Below are 18,794 nucleotides of genomic sequence, written 5' to 3'. Positions count from 1 at the left end.
TTCTTAATTTATTTTCCATCAACTAAAAATTGTTTTCATAAAATTTTAAAACTTATTTTATAAATATAAAAATTAAAATAATAGTTTTTTGAAATAAAATTAAATGGTTTTTAAATATTTGTCGTTTTTTCATTGAATTTAAAATTTTTTCATACAAATTTTAAAAACTTTTTTTCAAGTTTTTTTAAAATAAAGTTGTTTTATATACTGTTTTAAAACTTTTCGGAACGAAAATAAGATTTTTCTTCATATAAATTTTAAATATCTTATTTAAGTTTCTTTTAAAATAAGTTATTATTTAAAAAATTTTTTTTTTTTTAATTTTTAAATATTTTATTTTTAAGTTTTTTAGAAGTGAAAATTATTAGTTTTTAATTTTTTACATAATTTTTAAATGTTTTGGAAATAAAATATTAAAATATTTTCTATAATAAAATATAATATTTAAGATTATATAAATATTTTATTCTAAGTTTTTATATGCAAGTTCATATTAACGGGTAATTCTTTACATATAATTATTAAAAAGAATTGTCATGTTAAAATTTCCAAACCTCGAAAAAAATGTATGCCAATTTTGTTTGTATAAATAAAATTAAATATAAATATATATGATTATTTTTAAAGTTTGGATTTAACGTATATTTTCAAAAATATTTTTTAATATTATATTACATAAACAGAACTGTTCCAAATATTAGCAAAATACTGTTAAATACACAAATTCTCAAACACACGCCATATACATACATATATGTAGTTCAGTGTTTTTTTACAGAAATATTTCTCAATAAAAAAGCAATGAAAGCTGTATACAGTATAAAAAAATAATAAAAAATATAAAAAATAAAATGAAATTAAAATATTAAGAAAATAAAAAAATTAAGAAAATTAGGAGAAATTGTAATAAAAATTCTGTACTATCAACGAAATATCATTTTTAATATACATACATATACATATACTTACTTGTAGTTACAAAACCGTTCCACATGCAAATACATACATACTTACAAATAAATATTGCACACATATAAACACGTACATACAAGTTGATTATATACCAGTAATTACCAGCTAAACATAACTGTGATAGTTAAATATTATATTGTAGCAGGACTCATTACAAAAACAAATCTGAAAATTTTTATATGTTAGCAATACCAAAATATTTGGAATAAATCTAGAAATTGCCGTCATGGCAGATTTACTTGATTAAAAAAATAAATATACATATATAAATATGTATAATATGTCTAAATATCCAAATATTACAATTTTAATAAAAAGTGCTCAATTTTCCAATGATATATGTATGCATGTAATTTATAGAATAACGGTATACAAAATGTCTCCCAATCAAATCTGTTTTGACTATGTTAAGAATTTCTTTGGTTATAACCTCGAAAAATGCCTTTAGATATTATAAGAATAAATGAAAAATTCAAAAAACTTGAAAATATACTTACCTGTCTTCATTTTGTTCTTGAAAAAAAAAATGTATTCATAAATATTATAATATTTGTTATTAAAATTCGTTTTATAGTAATTATAGTTTTTTTTTAATCTTTTGTCTTTAAAAATTTTGTTTTCTTAACTTTCACAGAAGAATAAAAAGTTAAAATATGACGCATTTTTATAGCAATATTTTTAAGTAACTTAAGTTTGTCCAGACAACTTCGTTTATTCTGCGAAAACTTTTTAAGACTCGAAGTTATCTTTTGTTTAAAAAACAAAAAAAATTGAAGTTTTAAACAACAAAGTTTAAGTAACTGACTAGATTTGTTTCAGAAACTTAAATACCTACCTTTGCTTAAGTCGACTTAAACTGTAATAATATATGTATGTACATATATACATTTTTTTAATATTATTTATGTGTTAACAAATATTTTTATAAGCGCAGTTGCATACTGCCTCATAGCTGCGCGCAATCTGTAAAAAAATTATTAAACTTTACAAGTTATTAAATAATTAAATAAAATATATACATATATTCGTATATATGGTAGGGTGGGTAAAGAAAATCAAATTTTTTTTTTTCATATATATTTTTTTAATATTTTTTAGTATAGTTTAGTTTATATATTTTCATTTTTGTTATGTATTATTTAATTTTTTTATATATCTTTGAATTTTTTAAATCATTTTTTAAATTTTTTTTAAATTTTTTTATATATTTTTTAATTTTTATTATATTTTTTTAAATTTCATATATGTATATTTTTTAATATTTTTATATACATATTTGAAATTTTTTAATTTTTTATTTATTTTTTTATCTTTTAATTTTTTATATTTTTGAAAATTTTTTATATATATATTTTTTTTTTCTGGATTTTTTTGAATTTTTTTTTATATTTTTCTATATTTGTAATTTTTTTACATTTATATATGTATACATATATTTTATTTATTTTTTGTTTTTTTTTTCGTTCTTTAATTTTATTCATTCACGTTGGACGCTGAATATCTCGTAAACGCTTAAATTAAACGAAAAATTATCCAGACAATTTATGTAGAGCAGTCAATTTTCTACAAAACTTTGGGGTTTGCAATTAAAACTGTTGTTCTTTAATACTATATAAAGTTCCAAAAAAAAAAAAATGACCTTAAATCAAACTTAAGCCGTTAATAATTTGTCAGCGGTCACGCAAGCCCATTTTGAAGAGGATTCAATTTCCAACCAAAACTATTTTAACTGATAATAAGAAAAATTTAGAAAACGGCAAAGCGCTGTAACCAGAACGGCCCCGAATTTTTTATTCGGCCAAGGATTGTCAACTCGTTAGAACTCTGCCGTTGTTTGAGCAACAACAGTTACAATTAAGAGCTCTTTGGTGTCTAAGAATTTATTTATCAGAATACCAAGCGAAAAAATATTCGTTTTTTTAACCCACCCTAATATATGTATATACATAAATGTATTATTGACTAAATATTGAACAACTAACAAATGGGAATATACAATAAAGTCAGAAGGTTGTGCAGAAACGCAAATAGTGTAGATATGTCTATATAAATGTTAGGTGTTGAAACAAATAAAAATAAAAAAATTATTAAAAGTTTTTAATAAGAAAAATTAAAGCAAATTAATTATTAAATGTCTTATAAGAAAAAAAATATTAAATGTTAAAAAAAACAAAAAATTAAAAAAAATATTTAAAGTTTATAAGGAGAAAACAATTAAAAAAAATATATAAATTTTTTATTTTTATTTTTAATATTGTTTTATTTTTTTTTAAGAAAAATAATTATTTATTTTCTTATTAAGAAAAATATTTTTTTATTTTGTTTTGAAGAAAAGTAATCTTTTTATTTAAAAAAAAAATATTAAAAGTTTATAAGGAGAAAAAATTAAATTTTATTTTCTTTTAAAAAAATATATTTAAAAAATATATTATATAAATATATAAAAAAATATATTTTTCTTAAAAGAAAATAAAATTTAATTTTTTTCACCTTATAAACTTCGAACGTTTTTAATAAGAAAAATTAAAAAAAAAATTAATTATTAAATGTCTTACAAGAAAAAAGGTATTAAATGTTAAAAAAAAAAACAAAAAATATTAAAAGTTTAAACGGAAAAAAATTAAAAAAAATATAAATTTTTTAGTTTTATTTTTAATATTTTTTTTTATTTTTTGCTTTGAGGTATATAATTGCCTTAGTTAATTATGCATTATTCAATTTAAACCAGTGAAAAAATATGTACATCAAAATCAACAAAACATACATACTTAATGAAACTAAAAAATATATACAACTTACTCCAGTTACTCGCAACGAAAATGAATCCTTAAATGAAAAGCAAATATTTACGATAAATACTTATACATATGTATATACTATATATACATATACAAATATTTCTACATGTACTTCGTCTATCTGTGGCAAAATGGTAAAACAGCATATGTCGACTTACGTTAATGGCAACCATTCAGACTATCATGCTCAAAATTTGCGAGACTATACGCTGAATTATCTCTACAATAAGAATAAATTCTTTAATAAATAAATTATTAAAAAAAAATAAAAATATCTGAAGTACAGTAGTCGAAGTCGATTAAGAATCGATTCTTGACATTCGAAAAATCGATTATTTTACGAGAAAACTCGATTCTCGAGTAGAATCGGAATCGAGTTTACCATCCCTACTGGCAGCCATCGCGTGCACATATAATAACCTCCGCACAATAACCACCACCAAAAAAATGATTTTTTTTCCATGTAATTTATACGGGAAACAGAAAATTTGAAACAGGCACCTCTTAATATTAATATTAAGAGCTCATCTTTTGAGTGACTTTTTTCACATTTTTGAAGGTTTTTACCCTGTATTTCAGTTGAAAAAAAAGGTTGCCTCAGAATGACACACCCTAATATGTACACATAGCGATTTTTTGTCTTCGATATTTGTTTTTTCATCACATTTTCTTCGAACATTTTTAAAACAAATATACACACACATACATACATACATGCATATTGCATGAGCCATGCGAGCGGCCACTTGCATATTTACAATGCTTCTAATTAAAGGCAATCAATTCTAATCAAGTCTTCTCAGCTGTTGTCAGCTGCATATACACCTACATACATACATACATACATAGATTTATACATATGTATATTACTAACTGTAAGTGTTGCTCATAAAATATATACAAATATTGTGTGCACTCGGCAAAATATACAAAAATAGCTTCCTACATTTACAAAGTTGGTAATTTGTGTCATAGAGTTATGATAACATACATTAGATCTAGCTCTAAGTACGACTTATTTCACTTACTTACTACTATATACAAAGAAAAATTATATATTTTATACGAATCTATGCTTAAGCTGTCTCATGCAATCCATTTTGTACTAATGGTGAAGTGTTAGTCGAAGTAAGGGGGCACAATAGACCGAAGGTGCAAGCCTCCTCTATTTATCTTAGTCGAAGTAAGCTAATGAGTTTTTCTAGTTTCACGTTAAATGTACTTAAGTGAAAAAATGTACTTAAAAAGCATTAATGTACCTAAATGAGTTTTTTTATGAAAGATATACATACATATGTATGTGTTTACAGACAGACATATATTTATATAATGTATTTTTTTAATTAAAACTAAGTTCTTAATTATTGTATCGAAATGTGTACCTCACTACTTAATGAATTAACAATATTCTTATAAGCAGATGTATTTTATGTTTATATAATTACATATAAAAATAAATGTTAATGAATATTAATTTTCTAAAATAGTATTTAATATTGATTAAATGTTAATAAATTTGTTTCGCTATGGAATGTGTGAAAACAAATACATGTGTGTGTATTTTTATAGAAAGGATAAGGCAACAGAGAAAAAATTTGCATTCTGAAGTTTTTGAATAAAAAAATTAAAATTGATTATAAGAAATAAATTTAAAAAAAAATGTAAAAAATATATTTTAAATGAAAAAAGATATAAAAAATGTATAAAAAACAGTGTAAAAAATCATAAAAAAAAATAAAAAAAAAAATAAAAAAGTAAATTAAATAAAAATAAAAAAAAGTATAATTAAAAAATTTTAATGAAAATTAAAAATTAAAAAAAGAAACAAATATTGATGTTTATTAATGAAAAAATCAACATATATATAAAAAATAAAAATATAAAAAAATTAAAAAAAAATATATAATAATAGTTAGGTGTATACTTAAAAAAAAATATATTATATATAAAAAAGGAGAAATAATCAAAAATTAAGCATATAATAAAAGTATATAATAAATTATTTTCAAATAAAAATTTACAAAATCATTGAAAAATAAAAAAAAATAGTTGAACATAAAATTGTTGAAATTATGAAAATAAATGAAGAAACATCAAAAAAATCAGTAAAAAAAAAAAAAATTAAATTAAAATAAAAACAATTAAAGTATATAAATATTAATTTTAAATGAAAAAAAGCAAAATAACTGAAAATTAAACGAATAAAAAAAAAAAATAAATAAAAAGTTAAAATTCGCAAAAAAAATTATTTTTAAGTGCCAAACGATATAAAAAAATAGAAAAAGGAAGTAAACTTAAAAAAAATTAAATAAGTAAACAAAGAATAAATGTATATAATTAAATAATTTTAAATAAAAATGTACAGAATCAGTAAAAATTAAAAAAAAATTGAATAAATAAATAAAAATAACATAAAATACAATTTTAAATAAAAAATAAATCATTAAAAATAAAAAATTATTAAAAAATATAAAATCAGCAAACAAAATATAATATAATTTTAAATTATAAAAATTTGAAAAATGTATAAAATCAACGAAAGTACGGAAAAAATGGGTCTAATTTGCCGACACGAACATAAAAGAAAATATTCGAAAACGATTTCTACAAAAACAAACTTTAATCCAAAAAATGTTTCACCTATTTTTGGTGAGGGAGAAACTGAAATTTAACATGAAATAGTCAAAACTCGTGTCGACCGGTGTAATGCACGACCTTGCAATATAGCAAATCGAATAATATTTACTTATATAACGTTTTTTTCATATTTTTATGCAATTTTTACTTTAATGCTGCACTGTATACTTGTCTTGTTGTTAGAAAAGTAAAATGTCTGCAAATAATTTATGTCCGTTGAAAAAAAAATATTATGAATATTGTAAAAAATATTTTCATATCACTTTTTGACAAAAAATATTTCTTTTAATTTCGTTTACTTTTCACAACTCGCAACTTTGTTTTGTCGCACAGTGTAAGACACTGAATAAAGCGATTAGAACCAATCAAAATAAAAGCTCTTACTTATATTTGCATTTCTATTGTTTTATTTACTTTGTATAGCTTAGTACTACATTATAAATAGTTTTTGCTTGTCTTTATAGACGCATGTTTTTCGCTTAAATATTTCCCAATCTATGATACAAATTTTTGCTAAAATTTCTCAAACTATTTTATTAAATTTTAAACCAGTGTTTATTATATAAAAACATAATTTTAAGAACTGCTATAATTTTTATATTCGAAAATTGTTAAATTTTGTTTGTAAAGAAATTTAAAATTACCTACAGTAAACTTTTCTAAGAGAAATGCAACAACCCAATTTTTTTTATTGTTGTCTTGTAAATTTTTTTGTTTTAAAAATTTAAATTTTTTAAAATCATAAATATTTTATGAAACAAATATTTTATTAAAAATTATTTATATAAAAAGAATGTTTAAAAATTGAATGAAATGTTTTTAATTAAATAAACCATATAAAAAAAATAAAAAATTTTAAATAAAATATATTTAACAAAATTGAAATAAAAAATTTTTACGATAAAAAATATTTTATTTTATGTTTTTAATTTATTTTATTTACAATTTTTTTTAATTATTAATAAATTTATTATTAAATTTATTAAAAATATTTTTGATTTTTAAAATATTATTTTTTAATTTTTTATTTTTTTTAATTCTTTTTTAAATTTGTATTTTTTTTTTTTTTTTAATTTTTTTTTAATTTTTTATTTGTTTTTAATTTTTAATTTTTTTTTTTAATTTTTTATTTTTTAATTTTTTCACTGACAACGTATTAAAAAATAGTGTTTTAAGTCCAAGAAAATTGTATCTATATTATTTTCTTTGCTATTACTTAAATATTTTAAATTAAAATGACAACATTTTTTTATAAAAAATATATCATCTTTACACATATGTATTTTTAAATAATTTTATGCAAGCATGCTTTGCGTTAAAAAATATTAAGAAAGTTATATTTTTGAATGCTCTCGAAATGATTTGACAATTTTTGACGTTTTTAGCATGCTTTACATTTTTAATTTTTCTTGTTGTTGTTGCTACTGTTTATATTTAAGAACATGTATTTTTTGTTTTCAAATCTCCACCAACAAAAAAACAAATAACACTTAAATAACCAACACAAACAGAAAACCGTCGTTTTTTCAAAATTTTTTGTAAAAAAAATTAACACTAAACACTTGAGTATAAAATTTTGTATATTAAGGCAAAAATTTTAATTAAAATTTAAATGCAAAAAACAATAATTTAATTTTATAAACACCAAAATTTTAATTATAAAATTTTCTTATAAAAAAATTTTAATAATATTTCAATGCAGAAGAAGTATCTACTCTTAGTGCAAAATATAATGCAAAAATTTTTACTGAAATTAAAATTAAATTTTTTAATTAAAATTAAAAAAAAAACTTTAAATGCAAAGAAAAAAGTAATTTAATTTTATTAACAGTAAAAATCTAATTATCAAAATTTTTGTATAAAAAAATTCAATGCAATAATTTTAATTAAAATTAATTTTAGTACAAAATACAAATTAGAAAAGTTAACTAAAATAATTTTTTTTTTCAAAATATAATTCAAAAATCAAAAATCAGCCAAAAATTTAAATTAAATTATAATTTGGTACGAAATGCAAAACAAAAAATTTAATTAAAATTAATCTTATTATCCAATCTTTTATAAAAACTTAAAACATTTAATTAAAAAAAAATTCAAAAATTACCAAAAAAATTTTAATTAAAATGTTAATGAAAAAAAGTATTTTAATTTAATAAACAATAAAAATTTAATTATCAAAATTATTTTATAAAAATAATTAATGAAACAAATTTAATTAAAATTATCAAATTTTTTTATTAAAACTTTAAGTAAAAACTTTAATTTTCACAAAATCAAAAACAAGCGCAAACATTTTAGCTAAAATTGAATTCCATACCAAATATAAAACAGCAAATTTAATGAATTGAAATTAATTTTTAAAATTAAAAAGAAACTTTTTATCAAAATTGTTTAAAAACAATTTAATAAATAAATTGTAATTGTCAAAAATTCAAAAATTAAGGAAAAATTGTAATCTAATTTTAAATACAAAACAAAAAATTTTAAACAATAATTTCAATAATATTAAAAACAAAAATTTAATTTAATTTTAAGTACAAAACAAAAAATTTAAATAAAACTTAAATTAAATTTTTTATAAAAAGTATAGACAATTTTTGGCAAAAAAATTTTAACTGTCAAAAACCAAAAATTAATGCAAAAATTTTAATTAAAATTAAATTGCATACCAAATACAAAACAGAAAATTTAATTGGAAATACAATTGAAATTCATTTTTAAAATTAAAATAATTTTTTTGACCAAACAAATATGTAAAATATCATAATATACTCGCAATGCTCCTTTTTTAAGTCAGAAAATTTAAATTACCAAATTACAATTTGCAAACAACAGTACAATAACAAAAACAATACTGATAATTACATTAAAAATGATTTTCAACTATTTTGCGCATCATTGCAGCACAATGTATGCACTGGGATCAATAGTTCGGTGTAAGTAAATGACTCAAGTAAAGAAAGTAGCAAACTAGACACACAAATTTACAATTTTTAACACACACACTTCACCGCAACGGCGCTCATAACTCACAAATCACTCAATTACTTAAAAAAAAAATCAAAAACCGCCTTGAACGCACAAAAACCACACAAGAACACATTGCGCGCAGACAAATACGCGGAACAGCAGAAAGTCAAACAAAAATCATCAAAAATTTAACATTTGTCTATTGAGCCGCGCGAAAAATACGCAAATTGTTCAATTTTCAAATTAACCGCAAGTGGAACGCACCGCCGCGACGCAGAAAAAGCGAAAATCACCAACTCACTTGACGGCCTGACCATGATTAGAGTGGCGCACAAGGGCAAATGCACGCGCTGCTGATTGCCGGCGAGCGATTGAATGAGCGAGTGATTTGAATTTGAAAATGTCACTGGCGAAGTCAATTACGTGAAAGCGCAAACAAAACGCACCAACACAAGTGACAAGACAACCACACACACATACATGTACACTAGCTATGCACAAAGCAGCCAAGCAAGCTGCTTTTCCGTGTGTCTGTGTGCGTGTGTGCAGGACTCGTGCTGCCCTTTGCGGTGTTGAGATTGAAATCTGCATTTTCACATTCAAGCAATAATCGAGTGCACGGCAATCGCAGCAATTTATCGCACAGCCAATCACCGTGGACATAAATCAATACACACACGCACAACTATACATATACACATACAAATATATCCACATTCACAAGTGTGTTCACTGCTGACACAGAGGAATACCTCTCACCTTACATTTAGTCAACAATGAAATTTATCGGACCCACGCACACACGCATACACACGTACATTGTTAGACCTTCCACAACACACACATACATACATAGTAGAGTACAGTTGCATTACTTGCAATAAACAGTGTAATTTAAAAACAAATTAGCGCAGTTGGTTCTCGGGAGATTCAGTTTTCATACCTGCCTCGCGCTCTGTGTAGTTCAGAATGTAATTATAGTAATTTGAAGTTGTGCGTTGATAATCATTAGTCCATGAGGACTTTGTTTATGCGTTGCATTATACATATTAGCGTTACATTCTTCATATTTTAGTTTGTAGCAACATTTGATGAACATAAAGTAGAGTAGAATAGTGAATTTTCTTGGTGAAATAGTAATGCTAATGGAATAAGGAGTAATTAGACACGTAACATAATGATATTTGTATATGAAAAGCTATTCCAAAGGGATCATAATTACTTTGTATTTTGGGCTTACGTTGCCACTGATGGCGTAAGCATAAATACTTATATAAATTTATGTAAAATCTTCGTGCTAAAGTTACCGACGACCTATCTGTGAGCCTACGTTACGATATTCAACTCCAAAATAGAGACGAGAAAGAAATCATGTCACCTTTCACAGTTGCATCTTTTTACTTAAAAAGGTAAAAAAAATAAATACCCTTCACCGATGCATTTATCGTAGCTTGACAGGGTATATCCGATCTGAACAATTTTTTCGGAGATTGTGGCGCTTTCCTTGAGAGTAATTCATGTTAATTTTCATAAAAATATCTTGTCAAATAAAAAAATTTTCCATGCAAGAAATAAATTTTGATCGTTCAGTTTGTATGACAACTATAGGTTATAGTGGTCTAATCTCGGCAGTTCCGACAAATAAGCAGCTTCTTTGTGACAAAAAGGTTTGTGCATATTTTCAGATCAATATCTCATAAACTGATGGACTGGACGAACGAACAAAAGTAAATCGACTTAGCTCATTACGCTCTACTTTACTGGGTCGGGGGCAAATTTTAAGTACCCTCTTCAATTTATAAAAACAGAAAATCGCATCGTTGGCGATCACATTCTTTTCTGTGAACAATTTTTAAACTCTAAAATGGTTTCAATACCAGAAAGTTACTAGTAAAGGTGCATCACCCATTTTGACTTTTTTTCGTTATCTTACATTCCTCTCCCTTTGGTCCGACCCCGTCGAAACAGCACGTTTCTTGGGTCTAGCGTTGGATGACGTCGACGACAACTTAGCTAGTTCTTACCATCTTTACGGGGATTTGTTAGAACACCAACAACTTTTTTAGCTGCAGACAAATAATATTATATAAGCTCGACTAAGGCTATAATAAAGCTGTTATAATAAAATATCGTCATTATACAAGTCGAACCGAGAATTTTAACGTTTTATAAAGCTCTACGTAATCGTTCGAGGTATTTTTTCAAAATATCAACTTTTACTTTAATTTCAATAAAAAAAAATACTCTTAATATTTGCTAAAAATATAGTTTTTCTATGTTACCCATGGAGGAATGTTCTTTGGATTGATTGTTTGAGTCATTCTATCACACGGCTGTCTCGAAAAAAAATGAAAGTAGAGGGTATTTAACCTATATAATCGATAGCAGAAGGGTATTTCTACTTGACTCGAAAAAATTGAAAGTAGAGAGTATTTAACCAAAATATAACCGATAACTGTAGGATATTTAAATCTGGTATTTTTCCTTGGTGAAAATTTAACAGAAATGCTACCGAGTTGGCGAGTTCATTCCCTTATAAAAATCCGAGCTCACTTCGCTTACTTCAATCCGACTCTGATGGTATGGGTGCAACACTTTAAGGTTAGTTTCGTTTATTGTACAGATTGAACTTCACTTATATTATCATGAAGTTCCACGCCTGGTGATCGTGTCAAAGCAACTAATTTAGACACTTTCTGTTATCTTAAAATTCAATATGCCATAGTTTTCTACACAGACTTCTCCATTTACTATCGTTCTTTGGAATATTACCTGCGGAGGTTCATGTAAATATGAGCGCATTTATCAGTCATCGTGAGCCAGAGTCGTGTGTTTATTTTAGTAAATACTAAAATTAGTGAATAGTACATGCTTTTCTTGGAACTCGTGAGCAACTGTAGAGAATCGTGACGGCGCATATCCTATTTTTGTGAATGATCGTACAATTTTTTTGAACACTTATTTAAACAAAGATTTACGTCGTTTGGTGTCACCTACATATTTTGTAATATAAAAAATATGAAATTTTGAAATATGTATGTACTAAGCGAAGCCCTAAAACACTGTTGAAGATTTTTTTGTGAATATTTAATATCAACGTATTATATATATGTATATAACGTATTATATATTGGGGTTTTTCGTATTTCTAATCAAACCATCTAAGGTTTGGTTGGCGAACACTAAACTCAGCGAGTTTTCTTTATGTTTTCTACAATTTGAACAAATTAAAAAACATCATTAAAAAAATTAAGGAAAAAATTAAAAAAAAAATTAATTTTGAAGATCATAATTAAATAAAAAATAAAAAAAATTATAATTTTTAATTAATACAAATTTTATTTAATTATGTTTTTCAAAATTAATTGTTTTTTTCTCTAATGTTTTATTTTTTTTAATTAATAAAAATTAAATTAAAACAAAATTTTAAAATTAAAAAAAAATTTTAAAAATTAAAAAAAAAATTAAAAATTAAAAAAAAAAATTTCAATTGAAAAAGCTAAAACAAAATAAAAAAAATTAAATAAAATATATTATTTTCTCATATAAATTATTTTTAAGCATTTTGAGTGTAAAACTGATTTACTTCGTTTTTTTATTGTCCTCAATTTAAATTCGAACTGTGCACCTTTGTCCCAAACCATAAACAAAGAAAAATCACTTAATTCAATTCATAAAACTATTAAAAAATAGCCATAAATGTCAAGCATTTTCCGCTAATTATAATTTCCTTAAGAAATGCATGATTAAACTTAATTAGTCTAAAAAGATTATTAAAACAAATTAATTGCATGCCTAGCTGCTTAAAATAAAATATTTATAGTAACATTTCTACATAAACAATTCGTGAACCCATATTTGTACTTCTTGTTTCGACTGTCCCATAATTTATGTAAGATTTGGATTTTGTTTAGTCAAGTGGTGTATTGTTATTATAAAATGTGGAAAATAGCCTTAACAAATTCTTTTTTGTTTTTGTATTTGAAATAAATAGAAAAAAATCATTAGGAATTACTTTTTTATATTGTTTTTTGGGGGAAAAAAAAAATTTTAAAACTTAAAATTTCACAAAAAAAATTGAAATTTGAAAATTTTGAAAAAAATACAGTGTTTTTTAATTAAATAATTTTTAAATAATTAATGTTTTCCGAAAAGCAAAATTTAAAAATTTTGAAAAAAACAGTGTTTTTTTTATTAATGTTTTCCGAAAAGCAAAATAATAAAAATTTGAAAGTTCAGAAAAAAAGACCTTGGAAATTTTTAAAAAATTTAAATTTTTTTAATAAAAATTTGATAATGTAAAAAATTTAAAATTTTTTTAAAATAAAAATTGAATTAAAAGAAAATAAACATTTGAAACTTTGAAAAAAAAGTTTTTAAGTTTGTAAAATCTACTTTTTTTGTAAAATAAAAATTTGAAAGTAAAAAAATTAAAACTTTTAAAAGTCAAAATATTTTTTAAATTAAAATTTAATTAAAAGAAAATAAACATTTGAAACTCTAAAAAAAATTTAAGTTTTTAAAATCTACTTTTTTTGTATAATAAAAATTTGAAAGTAAAAAAAATTAAAATTTTTAGAAATCAAAATATTTTTGCAAAATCAAGATTTGAAAGTTGAAAAGAAATTGAAAATTTTTTTCGTGAAATAAAAATTTGGAAACAATCTATAATTAAAAAAAAAATTAAAAAGTAAACATTTTCGTATATAAAAATTTTGGAAACAAAACATTTAAGAATTGAATTTTTACGAAAAAATAAGTAAGGACTTTAATGTTAAAAAAAAAAATTGATGCTTTTTTTCGTAAAATAAAAATTTGGAAGTTATAAAAAATTGAAAAAATTTGAATTTTATGAAAAAGAAAGTATAAATTTTGAAAAAAAAATTGAAAAAATTTTAAAAATTAAAATATTTTCATAATTTAAATCGAAATTCGTTCAAAAATTGAAATGAAAATAAAAATATTAAAGTAAACAAGATTGACTATGTTTTGTTAAATAAAAATTTGAAGAAAGCTTTTTAAAAATTAAAATACATATTTTTCGTAAAAGAAAAAATTTAAAATTGAAAAGGAATTGAAAATCTTTTAAAAAATGCTATTGTATAATTTGAAAAATATAAAAAAATTAAATTTTTTTAACATTGTTAATTTTCAAAAATAATTAAAAACTTCCGTTACCATATTCAAATATTTTATAAAATTCCACTGCTCGTATCATATTCACTTAGACTCTGTTAGTTGACTCTTAAAATTGTAGTCATATATTTACACATTTAAAGTTTTACAAAAAGAAAACAAAACATTTTTTTTTGTAAATTAATTAATTAATTTTTTCTTAATTTTTAATAAAAAAAATTTAAAATTTAAAAATAAATATACGCATAATAAAAGTGGGAAAGTTCAAAAAAATTGAATAATTTTAAAAATTAAAATTTTACAAAAATTTTAAAATTTTTGTAATAAAAAATTATTTTTTTCTTAATTTTTAATAAAAAAAATTTAAAATTTAAAAATAAATATACGCATAATAAAAGTGGGAAAGTTCAAAAAAATTGAATAATTTTAAAAATTAAAATTTTACAAAAATTTTAAAATTTAATTTTTTTTTAAATTAAATATTTTTGCAAAGTAAAAAATTTAAATAAAAAAATGTGAAAAAATGTTAAAAGTTTAAATTTTACAAAAATTATAAAATTTGAAAAAAAATTTAAATTGGGTTTTAACATTTTTAATTTAAAATATTTTACAATAAATTAAAAACATCTTTTTTTCAAATATTTAAGAAAATTCAATTGCTAGTTTCATATTCAGTTAAATTCTGCTAGCTCACTCTTAAAATTATAGTCTTACATACATATATTTATACATGTATAACCGTTGTATGCTCTGCTAATTAGTATATTAAATTTTTAGTTAGAAAAAATAATAATTTAAATAATTTTAAAACAGTAAACAACCATTCCTTTCCTTGGCGTAGACACTCAAAGCAGTATTTTTTATTTCAAACAACTCCTTATCTTCCTCTACTGACAATTCAAAATTAAATTGGCGCGTTCCTTGAGCGAGAAAATCAACCAAAATCAATATGAATTAAAAAAAGCTCCTCTCTTACTAATAATCCTTGTTAATCGCATAAATGTTTGCCTTCGCCTATTTATTTACCTTCTTTTCTCATATAAACAACAACAATCAACCGCTCGCTTGAATTCACAACGCTGATTTGTTAAAAAAAATATATATTATCCAAAATGTTCGATAACTCAAAAACCAAAACCAAAAAAAATATACGAACAACAGACTCAGTGAAACAGCGAGGCTGCTGCGTAGCGTTTTTACGCGTCGTGCCAATACCAGAGTCGAAACGGAACTAGAACTGTCGCGTGAGTACAAATACACTAAAACCAATGAAAAAATTAACAGCATTTGTGGCAAATAATATAAAACAGTGTCTCTACGATGGGTTTCCCTTGTGGTTGAGGCAAGTTTGTGTGTTTCATGAAAGCCACAAGGTATGATTTCTAGATATATAGGTAGTTAGGTAGGTATATAACGGCAGCAGTAGGGATAGCTTTAATCAAAGCAATGAAATTGCTTCAAAATTGGAAAAATATAATGTTAATAAAATTATGAAAAATTTGCTAGAAGAGTGTGGACAGTGCAAGAAAAAGCAATATTTAATATGCTTGGTAAAAGACAACAACAAATGAAATGGAAAAATACAGAAAAATGCAATAAAAGTTCATTCAATTAAAGTATTGGTCAGTCAGCGTGATTCTACAAATTTTACTTCATCACCGGCAAACACTAACCAGTAAGCAAAAATGTGAGCACTCTCAGCTATACTTACGTTAGTTTAGGTAGGCTAATGAGCCATGCAGAGAACAGTGGTGGTTTTTTGCGATACCAGCTGGGTTTCAGCTGCGAGCCTGTAGGATGGCTGCGCTTGAGGCGAGTTTTCATAGATTTTGTGGCCTCGTTATCGTTACCTCTTCCAGTGTCTCATAGCGTAGTGCCCCCAAATCAGCAATACTTAACCTCTGTTAAAAAATGTTGAAAATACTTGAAATCCATGATAAAAGAAAGATCAAAGAAAGCTCCATGATAACAGAGAGTGCGAGTCACTCAGTTTTAAAAACGATTTCGAGAAGACTAAGTTGAGAATTTACTTTATTATGAAAATTGTTCTCGTAGAAAATATCAATTTGTAAATTCGCAGGGAGTTTAAGGGGTTACTTAGGTTTTCTCGTGTAAAAACAGTCTTTTTTCAGTGAAAATTTCGCAACTTTTTTATAATAATTGTAATCGAAAAAAATAGCCTAGGCGGTATTTCCGAAACTATTACTCAGTTCAAGCTGAAAATTTAGGAAAATTTTCTAGAGGTGTTGTAGAATTTGTGAAAATAATACAAAAATCGATTTTTTTGAAATCCGTTAACCCTTGTAATGCCTTAAATTATGCATTTTTCTTTACAAAATTTTATTTTATTTTTTCAAGAACTAATTTTTATTTGGGAGTGAAACCGTTAGTCAAATAGCCACTTTAACTACTTACCTAAAAGTTTCTAGTATCTTTTGAGAAATACAATATATTCCTGATGCAATTAATTTATAAAAAAACACTTAAAAATGCCAAAAATTATTTTTGTGTTATTATTGGAAATGATGAAAAAATTTGAAATTTTGGGCCTTCATACAACTTCCCTGTGCAGGTTTTCGGTTTTACTTCTGGGGATAAAGCTTTGTTCCTGAAACTTTGAGTGAAAGTTTTTTTCTGGATAAAACTTTGTTCCAAAAACTTTGAATGAAAGCTTTCTTATATATAAAGTTTTGCTACTAAACCTTTGAGTGAAAGTTTTCTTATGGATAAAGCTTTGTTCCTGAAACTTTGAGTGAAAGCTTTCTTATACATAAACATTTGCTACTAAAACTTTTAGTTAAAGCTTTGATAAATTAAATATTTTTATCTTTATAATATTTTATAATATAAAAAATACGAAATGGCTTAATGCTTCGTCGCAAGAGAAATTGTATCCACGACGGTGCTTTTGCGAAGTCTATGGAAACGGAAAAGAGCTGTTCTCGCCTCATGCAACACTTTAAAAAACAACAGTCATGAATCCCCAATAATAAAGCTAGTTTTGAGTTTATGAAAAACCAGCATTTAAAGTTAAAATCTTTAAGATAATGATACCAACTCCATACTCCGTAATAATGTTTTCTGGGTAGCTATTTGTTATGAAACTTCATTGTCGACACTGCAGGTGGCTTAATAGATTATAGCGCAAAGGGTTGTGTATGCTATTGAAAGATTGATGGCTCAATAATTACTTGACGGAATAGTTAAGTTGTTTTTTCATGTATCTACTAATATATATATTTATATTTTTTTTAATGCAATATTGCTTGTCATTAGTTCGTGCTGTTGCTAAGGTAAAAACAGCGCTGTGATATGTTGTCCCATTAGGTCCCCAACTATCGTTAATGTCGTTTTGGCTTGACTTTGAGCTTCCCCTAAATTTTGTGCAGCTGTGCACCTAAAGCGGTATACTTCTCCGTGTCCTATCAATATGCATTATGTATCTTATCAATTATGCATTTATAAATTCAAAAATCTATGATTAGAAGCCTGCGCCAAGTTCACGCCCACAATTAATGATGATGAAGAAGTTTTTTTTTATATTATTGTTGCTGACAAATAAATGCTTTATCCGAATACAAACGAATACAAATAATAAAATTTTGAAGGCTCAACGAAAGCTTTCAGTTAAAAGGTGTTACCGCAAATAACACTTGTGAGCTTTCACACGTTCAATAGCTCGGTTCTAAACATATGAAAGCGCTCCAAACTTGAGCTTTCAAGTTTTTTTTTGATTTTTAACTATTTATAGGAGTAAGTTGAAAATTCTGCTCAGTATTTTGTTTAAGATTTGGGTACTCTGAGGTAATACTACGAATTTTTCTACAGAACCCCTTGATAAATTCTTATTGAATGAAAGTAAGCTTAGCCCTTTGAACACTCACGTTTAACACAAATTGTATAATAGACATACATATGTAAACTAATAATATACACAAAATTCATATATGGAATTTATTGTAAACATAGCATTTTCATTAAAAAAGATTTACCATCAACCCTAATCATTCTCAGCGTCGAAAGCACAACACAACACACTCAATTATTGGGTATATACATATATTTTAAGAGTTATGGTATAGTACAGATTCCAAAGAAATTTTTTTTGATAGCTTTTTAGTAAAAATAGCGGTACTTATTTTGAATTTAAAAGTTCATATTAAAAAAATATGGAAGCTATACTTCACTAAAAGCTACGAGGAATAGCAATCCAGTAAAAGCTAAAAAGAGAGCTGAATTTGAAGCCAATTGTGGTCGAAATAAATAAAAGCTTTACAGAAA

The 18,794-nt window shown here is 23.8% G+C and overlaps 1 protein-coding gene across 3 annotated transcripts in view; it reads left to right on the top strand.

The window, feature by feature from the left end:
* LOC126755135 (probable phospholipid-transporting ATPase IA) overlaps window positions 1-18,794 on the top strand; it is a 133,812-nt gene that overhangs the window by 110,137 nt on the left and 4,881 nt on the right. The window contains exon 15 of one of the 3 annotated variants that reach the window (XM_050467488.1): window positions 9,312-9,343. The exons of 1 other annotated variant lie outside the window; for it this stretch is intronic. In XM_050467488.1, coding sequence (XP_050323445.1) covers window positions 9,312-9,343 — 32 coding nt within the window. Of the gene's footprint in view, window positions 1-9,311; window positions 9,344-15,674; window positions 15,758-18,794 lie in introns of all 3 variants that reach the window. One more of the 3 variants, XM_050467486.1, reaches the window with a different exon arrangement.

Source organism: Bactrocera neohumeralis, chromosome 4, assembly GCF_024586455.1.
Source record: "Bactrocera neohumeralis isolate Rockhampton chromosome 4, APGP_CSIRO_Bneo_wtdbg2-racon-allhic-juicebox.fasta_v2, whole genome shotgun sequence".
NCBI classification, from domain to species: Eukaryota; Metazoa; Arthropoda; class Insecta; order Diptera; family Tephritidae; genus Bactrocera; species Bactrocera neohumeralis.
This window is presented reverse-complemented; position numbering and strand designations above follow the sequence as displayed.